This window comes from Haliotis rufescens, unplaced genomic scaffold (genome assembly GCF_023055435.1).
Source record: "Haliotis rufescens isolate VD_foot unplaced genomic scaffold, xgHalRufe1.0.p SCAF_64, whole genome shotgun sequence".
NCBI lineage: Eukaryota > Metazoa > Mollusca > Gastropoda > Lepetellida > Haliotidae > Haliotis > Haliotis rufescens.
The window spans coordinates 1,194,879-1,207,199 of NW_025964355.1; the positions used below are offsets into that span (position 1 = coordinate 1,194,879).

At 39.2% G+C, this 12,321-nt stretch overlaps 1 protein-coding gene across 1 annotated transcript; it reads left to right on the top strand.

The window, feature by feature from the left end:
* The first annotated feature begins 6,981 nt into the window (after positions 1-6,981).
* Positions 6,982-11,396, top strand: LOC124151710 (inter-alpha-trypsin inhibitor heavy chain H4-like). The gene has a single exon (XM_046524302.2). It carries the CDS (start codon positions 7,202-7,204, stop codon positions 9,227-9,229), a length of 2,028 nt encoding a protein of 675 aa, XP_046380258.2. The 5' UTR covers positions 6,982-7,201; the 3' UTR covers positions 9,230-11,396.
* Positions 11,397-12,321: the final 925 nt, after the last annotated feature.

The window sequence follows — 12,321 nt, forward strand, 5'->3', positions numbered from 1 at the left end:
ATATAAACCTGCCAATCTTCAAGGATTGTCATGAATCATTAAGTAGGGTAGGACATGCTCAAGTTATGTGTATGAAAAATGATATTATTCTGATTGTGTATCTGCTTGTTTCTATTACACCAGGGCGGCGTAAAACCAAACTCACTCACTCACTTTCAATGCTCACAGGGATGCCTATGTGCACACATAGGTGAGACCATTCTCTCTTGTACACTGATATCCAGATACAAAAACATATTTCAAAATAATAAAAAGTTATTTTATTTCTTTTAGAAAATGTAAGTGTTCCTATTGAGCCTATTAAGCTTCGTCTCTGAGAGTTCTAACACAACGTAAGTTTCCATGGTAGTAAAAAAAATAACGTCGCATGGACGTAATATTATAACGTTCCCACGACTTAAAAAAATAACAATATAGAATGCAGAATACAACACTGCCACAATGAAAAATACAACGTTGACACAACGTTACCACAACGCAAAATACAACGTTATCAGAGCGTTAAATACAACGTTACCCCAACGTAAAATACAACGTTGACACAACGTAAAAGTCAACGTTACCACAACGCAAAATACAACGTTATCAGAGCGTTCAATACAACTTTACCACAACGTAAAATACAACGTTAACTTAAAATACATCGTTACCAAAACGTAAAATACAGCCTTATCAGAGCGTTAAATACAACGTTACCCCCAACGTAAAATACAATGTTACCACGACGTAAAATACAGCGTTATCAGAGCGTTAAATACAACGTTACCCCGACGTAAAATACAATGTTACCACGACGTAAAATACAGCGTTATCAGAGCGTTAAATACAACGTTACCCCAACGTAAAATACAATGTTACCACGACGTAAAATACAGCGTTATCAGGGCGTTAAATACAACGTTACCCCAACGTAATATACATCGTTACCACAACGTAAATACAACTTTAACGTAAAATACCTCGTTACCACAACCTAAAGTACTGACGTTCCCACAACGTAGCTACAACGTTGCCATAACGTTGTGACGACGGGAAAATGATGTATCACAACGTAAACACAACGTTGTGATACATCATTTTCCTGTCGTCACAACGTTGTGACAGCATAAATGGGATTTCACAGAATGACCTTGCCTGGACGTAATATCATAATATTCTGACAACGTGAAATGTTTAGCTGTTTAACAGTGATATGTTTAATGAGTGCCGCGGTCCAATGTTAAATTACCAACTTTTTAATATCACAAGATGAGATAAGTATTTCAAAGACATATCCTATGCACAAATGAAAAAAAAGTCAATAATCTCGATATTTTTGGGTTTACAAGTACTTTTGAGAAAGACGACTTTAAAAAATTAAATAGAAAGATATGGGACCTGCATGCTCCTTAGATAGTAAATCGTCGTTGAATAAACATGTTTTGACAATTGACCTAAATTCCATGTTTGTTTTTTGGTTGTCAAATTCCACTTTTTTGTCATTAAACGGAAGTTGATTGAAATTAACTGATTAATATGAAATAACATGTGTTTACCACAATAAGGTTTTTGAATTATGATGAGAATAGTTGCTGCTGGGATTTCTTTCTTAAATTAAGTCTACTTTCACACGTTGTACTGATAAAAGTATGACCGAATTGTTTTTGACTCAAGATAACAAATTCAGACCATAATACAATTGTAAAGTAAAGGGTCATCTGCTAATGAGTTGACCTTGCATGGGGCTACTGGCCATGGAGGAGAGGTGAGATGAGGTTTAACGTCGCGTCAAAAATTATTGCGACGTGAATACCCCCCACACAACAAGTACAATCTTTAAACGTTGGTTGGTTGGTTGGTTTGTTGTTTAACGCCGCACTCAGCAATATTCCAGCTATATGACGGCGGTCTGTAAATAATAGAGTCTGAACCAGACAATCCAGTGATTGACAACATGAACATCGATCCACGCAATTGGGATCGATGACGTATTTTGGTATGACGCGCTCCGGGATCGATACCCGGACATTCTGCTCTCCGGGCGGACGCTCTAACTAGACCACGGAGGCGGTGCTGGAGCTATTGCATATGAAATTTTGCAACTCGTACTGTCAAACAGCCGACCGTCATCGCACTGCTTTCGGGAAGAGACTTATTCATGATATGCCAAAAACGAATGTTGTAAAACGTCTGAAAAACATAGTGCCCTTGAGAAGTAGTTCGCGCAATGTGTAGTTCACTCAAGTGAAATATCGATGTCATATGTTCAGATATAGTCTGTCATCACTCATCTTATAAACAGATCAACCTTTGGTTGGATGACCATGTAAGTACTTTATACAAGCTAAGTTAAGATGCTCATGATATCGATCACTGGGTTGTCTGGTCCAGACTCGATTACTTACAAACCGCCGTCATATAGCTGAAATATTGCTGCGTGCGGCGTTAAACAACAAACCAACCAACCAACTGTTCCCTCAGCAAATTATTATAAACAGTAACGTTTATCGAGTCGTAACAGTAAGTCTACAGCAACCTATATGTCGTAAGCGCCGAGTAACGGGATCGGACGATCGGGATCTCTGACTTGGTTGATGCATGTCATCGTTTCCCAGTTGAATGGACCGATGCTCATGATGTCAATCACTGGATTGTCCAGCACACATTCAGTTATTTACAGCTCGCCGTCATATAGCTGAAATATTGATGAGAGCGGCGTTAAACAACAAACAAACAAGTAACACTAAGAGATCTCCGGATCGAGTAAACTGTTCACTACATCATTGTTGATGCCTTAAACCGTAAATTAATGTTATTCGGTACTTTTTTAGGGCAGTCAACTCCCTTGCCTCCAGCTTCCCAAGTGACAAGTCTGGTGATGCAGCCATGATTGTCTGCCTTCCCAGCAAGCCCATGTGTGTGGAGGCTTTCTCCTCATACCCACCACTACTGGGACGTTTCGCCGTCCGTGACATGAAGCAGACAGTTGCTGTCGGTGTCATCAAGGAGGTCACCAAGAAAGAGGTTACAGGAAAGACCACCAAGGCCGCCTAAAAAGAAGAAACGATTAGCTCGGGATAAAGACCCGTGGCTCACCAAGGGCAAAGCAAATTATAACATCGGAACCATCAGTCTGCTTATTGTAATCTGTTCAATGGAAATGCACGCTCAGCTTGTTTTAATAAATTTCTTGGTCAACATGGTTGCTACAATCTAAACTGCACCGAAAAGAATCCTTGGACATTAAGGACTTAATTTTATTGCCACACTTGAAACGAAAAAGAAATGTCAAAGTAAAAAAAATAAAAAAAATAAATAAAATCCCTTGCCTCGGAAGGGTGACAACATTTATGACAATCATTCGACTAAGACAACATTATCCAATCCTAACATAATCATAACAAACTGTTATCATTCAGGCTGATTCAACATTCTCACGAAACAGTCACTAATTATACATTTATTATATCTTTTCTTATTCTGACTGTGCTATATCAATCAATACGCGATCGTTCATCATTGGGTAAGCTCCACACAGCGATAGCCTGTTCCCTGAGTTCTATCCTATCGCTGCCACCGGTCACAGCTCCCTACTGTGCTATGCGGCCTACAGCCATGCATGGAGTTGAACTCCCCACCGAGTTATTCTTCCCCGCCCTTAAGGCGGGGAAGTATACGGGAAACGTTAAATTTGTGGCATGTATGTCGACATGTTGGTTTATTTGAAATTTCAAGCCACGCATTTACGGAAACAAAACATACAAATCATGTGCGTTGAATGTTGATGCTATTCTTTTCCAGCAATAAGATATACTTCAAAATCGTCTTTATGTAGTTAATTGATGCATCTGCATCCATTCATGTGTAATCTGATGTCCTTTTTTCCTCAAGGACTAATTTTCTGATTTTCACGGTGTATACAAAAGAAGAACTGTGCTCCGGAGATCGTAAATAACAGCATAATAAAAATTATGTTCTGAATATGCTTATTCGACGACGACATCTCAATTTTAATGTAATATGGCTGAATTCCATATTCTACATACCACACTTTTGATTGTTTGGATGCTCATGTTCACTGGAAATATTTGGAATAGTTATATTCCGTATTTTGAATTAACCCAGTCCCCCGTGTTTTTTTAATCAGTGCACCGCACATAGCCACATGTGAAACGTTTGGTAGCAAAGTCAAAGCAAAATCGGAGTAGTGTGTCAGCGAATGTGCATCAAGGCCGAGTATTTTTCAACCGTTTAATGGAATTCAATGTACAGCCGTAGCTCTGGTCACTCATATATTTTGTGTCCCATGGCTCAAATCTATTTGCGTCTGTACCGTGTTCCACTGACCTCGATAATCTGTTGGACGAAGGCACAGCTCTCTGCAGTCACATACATAGTTAACACCGAAGGCTATGAGGGGTATTTAGGTCATAATCAGCTCCCAGCAGCCACTGCCTCAAGCGATATTGTCTACATAACAGATCAGTTTTATGGCTCACAGGTGCTCCAAATATTGAAGCAGGGAAAACAAATTTCATAGAATCATTTCAACAAGCAATATTGATACCCCCGTCACTTTCGGTAACTCTTAATGATGTCTCCATTGCAATTTTTATGGATTTCGTTTCGTATGCATTATTTGACTCTCATCAGCGGAATGGTTTGGGTCAGATTGATCCGAATGGACAAGCGGTTTTACTTCTGTTTAGTAGTATGGATGAATTGTTATGTTAAATCTTAACAGTATATCAGGCGACTATGCTTATCGTAAGAGGCGACAAACGGGATCGGATAGTCAGGCTTTCGTTGATGCATGACATCGATCCCAATTGCGTGGATCGATGCTCATGATATTAGGCACTGGATTGTCTGGTCCAGACTCGATTATTTACAGAACGCCGTCATATAGCTCGGATATTGCTGAGTGCGGCGTTAAACGACAAACCAATCAATCACCATCATATGAACTCAAACCAGTCATTGTTTCAAGTAAACCACATTCCACAACAGTTACTGACACTAGATAAAAAACAGTACATAGAAAAAAACCAAGTAACTCAACTCATCATGATCACAATTACTATTCTTTGAAAGAAAGAAATACAAAAAAGAAACTGACCAAAAAAACGTTAAACAAGAGACGAGGAATCTCCGTTATTGATTAGTCCCGGTATTGAAGTGTTCTCTAACTACGTGATAATATTTTGAGTATGTGCATCTGTGGTTGTGACAAATTAAAAAGACCTTATCTAGTATGACTTTTTTGCCATATGGAGCCCTTGGTATTTTCATTTACATTATTATAACCAAATGCCAAGTGTAAAAAGAATGTGATCTATTATTTAAGTATGTGCATCTGCCAATGTTGTTGGCAGTTTTGATACTATTTCCACATGTTTACATTTGTGCCAGAAATTGCTTCCATTTCCTTCGATCTACTTTTTAAATAAAGACCCAGGTAAGAATAGGTCTTCGGCAACCCATGCTTGCCGTAAGAGGCGACGAACAGGATTAGGTAGTCAGGCTCGCCGATTTGGTCGATGCATAACATCATATTCCAATTGCGTAGTTCGATGCTCTTGGTGTCAATCACTGGATGATCTGGTCCAGACTGGATTATTTACAGACCGCCGTCATATGGCTGGAATACTGCTGGGTGCGGCGTTAAACAAGAAACTATTTTTAAATAGACCTACCCTATGCAAATGTATCAACTGTATGGCCCAATACTCAAAATAGATAATATTTTTTTCCACAACAGCGTTGTGTTATTTGTGGTTAATATAATTATGCTCCATCATGCCTTTCAGTAACATCATAATTATGCGTTTGTGAGGCATCACATATGGCGGGGAACTTTGATGCTCTGCATCAATGTTTTCTTGTGTTTACAAACAAGTGATTATTGTAGTGGCGCCGAGTACAAGTCGACTTGTTATGTACCCTTGAATTTGGACGTCCCATTAGTTAGACGTCCCAATAGTTAGACAGCTTAAAACAACACTTTAAACGGTTGAGTGCACACAAATCCTTTTGCCTGTTACCTCTGACTTTAAAATGGAATAGTCCAGATAAGATCTAACAAACAAAGCAAAGCAGCTTTAAATAGATACTTTAATATTATACTTAACATTTAATGACACTTTACATTTGATAAATTTTATACAGTTTGGATTTGTAGATTGCTGATTGTGTATTGCTGAGGCCATGCCCATTAGTTCGGCCGTGAATATGGATTGGTTGTTTGGGAGTCGGTAAGATTGTGTGTTTTGGGTTGGTTGTGCGATGTGGACTCCGAAACCAGTGTGTTTTGAGATCGGATCTGAGGATCGTTAATCATAATATTGAAGAGTGTTGGGCTAAGGATGCTGCCCTGGGGAGTGCCATTTTCTAGGGGACATTGGTCCGATAGCGTTTGGTCTATGCCCACGGTGATTTTGCGGTTTGTTAGGAAACTTTGGATGTAGTTAATTATTTGACCTTTAAGACCTGTTTTTTGTACTTACTTCCACGCCGCGAGGTGAAGTACTCTACTTTCCTTAAACCAGTCATATCGATACTGATAATGATACATACCCCATGATCATTTTTATTTGTTGGATAAGTAGATAATCTAAACTCAAGTCCTTCAACTGAACATACAGTAAGACCTTAGTTTACATAGTTAATCTCATGCCTATTGAACCTGTGCTGAGAGTAAGGTAATTTAGGTTAATTAAACGAAATTGTAACATATATACTCCCTATACTGTGAGTCCCCTATCCCTACTCAGTAATTTAATCTAATTAGGACTGATCCATTATACCTGTAGGTATATTCGATCTTTGCCTAAATAAAAATGTCTAACAAATGGGACGTCTAACAAATGGGACGTCTAACTAATGGGATGTAACCGATCGAGATGGGGAGTTACTGGGGTAATTACAGAGTTTGTCAAGCTCCTTACCAGCGCGTGTAAGGAGCTATTGCTGTGAGGAGCTTACTTGCGGAAAAGACAGCAGCGACACCAAGCAGTGGATCCTTACTCTCGCGATCACACCTTGGCTATATTTAGAATATGACACACGCAAAACAAGGACCTGTGTTGCTCGGGCGGTACTCTCCGTAAGTGTTTCGAGAAGTTGATAAATTGCTATCACTGGGACTGGGAGCTGTGACTAGACACAGTCCCCACAGTTTGTCGTTACTTGAACACCGTCATTCAACCACAAACGACTGACAATGACGACAGGCGTTGGCAGTACCAGGCTACTAACCTGCCTGCTGTTAGCGATCATCGACATCGGTGACGCTTCTGTAGGTTCAGAACGCTCTCGGACACCGCTTGCGTTTTTCGCTTCGGCATCCAAACATCTTGCCCCACGTTATAAGAGACAGGCGCCTGGAGATGTTGAGGTTGAAGTACCTAAGATCACAGAACTACGCATCACCTCTCAAGTTCAGTCCAGATTTGCTACTGTCAAAATATCCAGCACCATAGTGAATTCAAAGAATGAAAGTAAAGAAGCGAATTTCAAAGTGCAGTTACCCGAATCAGCCTTTATATCCAATTTCACCATGATAATCAACAACACGTTTAAAACATCTGTGGTTTATGGGAAAAAAGAGGCTCAGGAAAAGTATGACAAGGCTAAAAAGGATGGGAAGACAGCAGGACAAATTCGACACTCTTCTACGGATGTGGCCCGTGGGATGGACATATTTGCTACATTCGTCAACGTCGCCGCCGAGAGCGAGGTCTTCGTCGAGCTGACGTACCTCCAGTTGCTGGAGCGACGCCTGGGTTTATATGAACAGAGGATAATGGTCCAACCCAGACAGATTGTGGAAAACTTGACCCTGGATCTTATCTATGAAGAGAGTCCTCAAATATTTGACAGATTTACCTATCGGCTCCCTAACAGCACGGATGTTATGGATGCATCGTCAGAACATGCAACACTCTTCTCATCTGTCTCAAAACGTCGCATCAAGTACAATCCTTCTGTAGCGAGACAGACCCAAGTCAACGCTGACAGAGGCATTGATGGGGAGTTTGTTGTGTCCTATGACCTGAAACATGAATTTGATGGAGGCAACATCATCTCAGCACTCAGTAACGATTACTTTGTTCATTATTTTGCTGTTGACAAGTCGGATGAGTTGCCACCCATCCCCAAAAATATTATATTTGTGATTGATGTAAGTGGTTCAATGGGAGGAAGGAAGATTGAACAAACAAGAAGCGCAATGAAACAGATTCTCCAGCAGCTGAGTAGTGTGGACTTTTTCAATATATTACTGTTTAATAGTGAAATAAGAGTGTGGCAATCAGAGCCTCTTCAAGCAACCTCAAACAATATCCAGACTGCTCAAAGCTATGTTGATGAGAATGTGATATCTGGTGGAGGCACAAATATCAATGATGGTCTTACTGACTCTCTTAGGATCCTTTTTAGAAACAAGGCCAACAAAGCTGACATCATTGTATTTCTGACAGATGGACAGCCATCAGCTGGAGAAACTGATGTATCAAAAATTCGTGTAAATGTCAAAGGTCTGAATGAAAACAGAGTCTCAATATTCTCCCTAGGATTTGGCACGGGCGTGAATTTCGAATTTCTGCAGCAGATATCTTGGGAGAATGGAGGCTTCGCGAGACGGATTTATGAAGAGGATGACGCTGCGGAACAACTTACAGATTTCTTTAAAGAAGTGAACATCCCTTTGCTCCTCAATGTGAAGTTTCAGTATAACACCATCCAGGTGGACACCTCACAGCTGACCCAAACAACATACAATCAGTTCTTCTCTGGAACAGAAGTGGTGGTTGTTGGCAAGAGACTAGGTGATGAGATAGATGCTACCGTGCAGGGTTCTACAGCAAGTGCCAACACAGTTGAGCTTGTTGTTCCGGATTCATCAAAGACACGTCTTTCTGGCCCCTCAGGAGAGTTTACCGAGAAGTTGTGGGCGTATCTGACCATCAAGGATTTATTGAAGAAGAAGGCAATGTCCACATCTGATGCGGATTTTGAGTTTCTAGAAGGTCGTGCACTCAACATGTCCCTGGCGTACAAGTTTGTGACTCCCCTCACATCTCTATTGATTGTTCAGGATCAGCAGGATCCGCAGCAGGACAGGAAGGACATTTTAAGGGCCTCAGTGTCATACCCGTCAGGCAACCAGGTTTCATATGGATCATCTTGTGCCTGCCCATTGACTGTTACTCTGTTACCAGTGTTCCTGATCATAAGGTTGTTTTTGTAGGTCAAGAGGTGTTGTCAATCTTGTGACAACAAACACAGGCCCATGTCGTTGATTTACATGGAAGAAAGACAAATCTAATTTGGAGACCGCCTCCGTGGTCTAGTGGTAGAGCGTCCGCCCGGAGAGCGGACGGTCCGGGGTTCGATCCCCGGCCGCGTCATACCAAAAGACGTTAAAAGATGGTACTTGTTGTTACCCTGTCTGGCGCTCGGCATTAAGGGGCTAAAACAAGGACTGGTCGGCTCGGAGTCAGTATACTGTGTCTGAGAGGGGTATTCATGTTAAACTGCAGCATGGTATCTTAGTGAGCTAGGACTATAAATAGGCATCAGTCCGGACTAGTACAAGCAGCCACGCGCGCATGCACGTTGCTATATAAGTGCAATAATCTTGGACGCGATGTTTAACCCCATTTCACCTCACCTCACCAAATCTAATTTGGTTCTTGTTTAGCCTAAGGAATTAAAACATCAGCCTTAGACCTGTACCTTCCTCTTAGTTGTGCTTTTGGGGGCCCAGGTATAATGTGGGGTCCCATACCAACCACTGTAACAAATTAATAGAAAGTATTGGGGAAGATATATGAATCGGATTTTCCTTGCTTGAATTGAAACCAAACTTTGTGATTGAGTGAAGTAAATGGACATTGACAGTCTGCTTCATAGCAACAATTGAATTGGTTTAATGATTGAAACAGCAATGCTCTTGGCTTCTCATCTTTCAGTGCAAATATTTTGTATTCATTTTCAATTTTAAGTGTATCAGATGCAATATTTTACATTTGGTAACTGAAATCTTTGCAATATTAGGTCTGTATTGTGATATGTATGGGAATATATTGCCATTGACTAACCTTTGTATTATTATGACCATAATTGTGCCATATGTCGGTATTTATCCCATTTGTTGGGACCGATTTTATAGTCAAGAGGCTCACGACACCATTTGTAACAATACTAACGCTTAATGAAGGGAGATAACACCACGACAAATAGCAGTGTGTAATAGAAATATTATTTGTGTGAGATAAGCTGTATGAGGACAATGTTTAGCATGTTTAGTATATTATACTCCCCAACCTTAAAGGGCGAGGTATTCAGTCTACTTCATAGATTCTTTTCAAACTTCAACACTTTTTATACTTATCATGCTTAAATGAGAGGTGCATTGCAAAGTTTGATTTCAATATTTAGATTTTCTGCCATAATACAGCTTTTTTTCATTTTGGACTTGAATGTTTTTACTTTAACATTTGCGCGACATATAACTTGAAAACTACTTCTTGGATTCTTTTTATATGTAGGGAACAGTTTCTGTACTGATAGAAGTGCAGTGCAAAGTTTGATATGATGTGTGTATTTTTATGCACTTTATGTATTTTGTCTTGTTCCATCATTGATATAACCCCAAGAATACACTTAATGTATTTTGTCTTGTTCCATCATTGATATAACCCCAAGAATACACTTAATGTATTTTGTCTTGTTCCATCATTGATATAACCCCAAGAATACACTTAATGTATTTTGTCTTGTTCCATCATTGATATAACCCCAAGAATACACTTTATGTATTTTGTCTTGTTCCATCATTGATATAACCCCAAGAATACACTTAATGTATTTTGTCTTGTTCCATCATTGATATAACCCCAAGAATACACTTTATGTATTTTGTCTTGTTCCATCATTGATATAACCCCAAGAATACACTTAATGTATTTTGTCTTGTTCCATCATTGATATAACGCCAAGAATACACTTAATGTATTTTGTCTTGTTCCATCATTGATATAACCCCAAGAATACACTTAATGTATTTTGTCTTGTTCCATCATTGATATAACCCCAAGAATACACTTAATGTATTTTGTCTTGTTCCATCATTGATATAACCCCAAGAATACACTTTATGTATTTTGTCTTGTTCCATCATTGATATAACCCCAAGAATACACTTAATGTATTTTGTCTTGTTCCATCATTGATATAACCCCAAGAATACACTTAATGTATTTTGTCTTGTTCCATCATTGATATAACCCCAAGAATACACTTAATGTATTTTGTCTTGTTCCATCATTGATATAACCCCAAGATTACACTTTATGTATTTTGTCTTGTTTATCATTGATATAACCCCAAGAATACACTTTATGTATTTTGTCTTGTTCCATCATTGATATAACCCCAAGAATACACTTTATGTATTTTGTCAAAATATCGACCTATTCAGCATGTTCAGAACCCGACTAGCACAATACATATTGTTGAAGGCTTGTATCGTGATTTACCAGTGTGTTGGTAATACTTATACCTATTGTGTTATTCAAGTCGGTCTATTTGTTTGGTGATTGGTTGTTTGAACAAGAAGTTGGTGATGGGCTATTGCCTCATTATTTTTCTATCATTTTAGTAATTTTTCAAAGAAAAAATAAGTTGAGTAGCTCTTCTTTCAGTTTGATGGTATCATAAGGCAGTGGAAATTTACATTTTATTAGACTTTCTTCTAGAACATGGACTTGTTGGCTCGGAGTCAGTATACTGTGTCTGAGTGGGGTATTCATGTTAAACTGTGGCATGGTATCTCAGTGTGCTAGCACTATAAATCGGCATCTGTCCAGACTAGTACAAGCAGCCACACACACACGTCGCTATATAAGTGCAAGAATCTTGGACGCAATGTAAACACCATTTCACCTCACCCCCATCTTTATTGGTTTGGGGGCAGTTTACACTTTATGCTGTTCGGTGTGAATTGTAATAAGACCACACTTTCTTAATTTTATGTTTCACGGATTTTCTCCAGCTTTTCCACACAAGGTTTGTAGAAATATAATTTTATCATTTAACTTAAGCATTTATCCATGACATAAGCTTATGACATAAAAACATGTATGTCATACCCCAATGACATAAGTATGCAAATTAGATATGCAAATTAGATAACCGGAAGAGGGAGCGGTTTGATTTGAAACTATATATTATAAGTGAAGTTACACCAGAGATATAATCAGATTACACAAACCGTTGTTGTTACCGTTATTAAAGTTTCAATTATTCTGCAAAAGTCTGTTCAAGTATTTTGTTTAA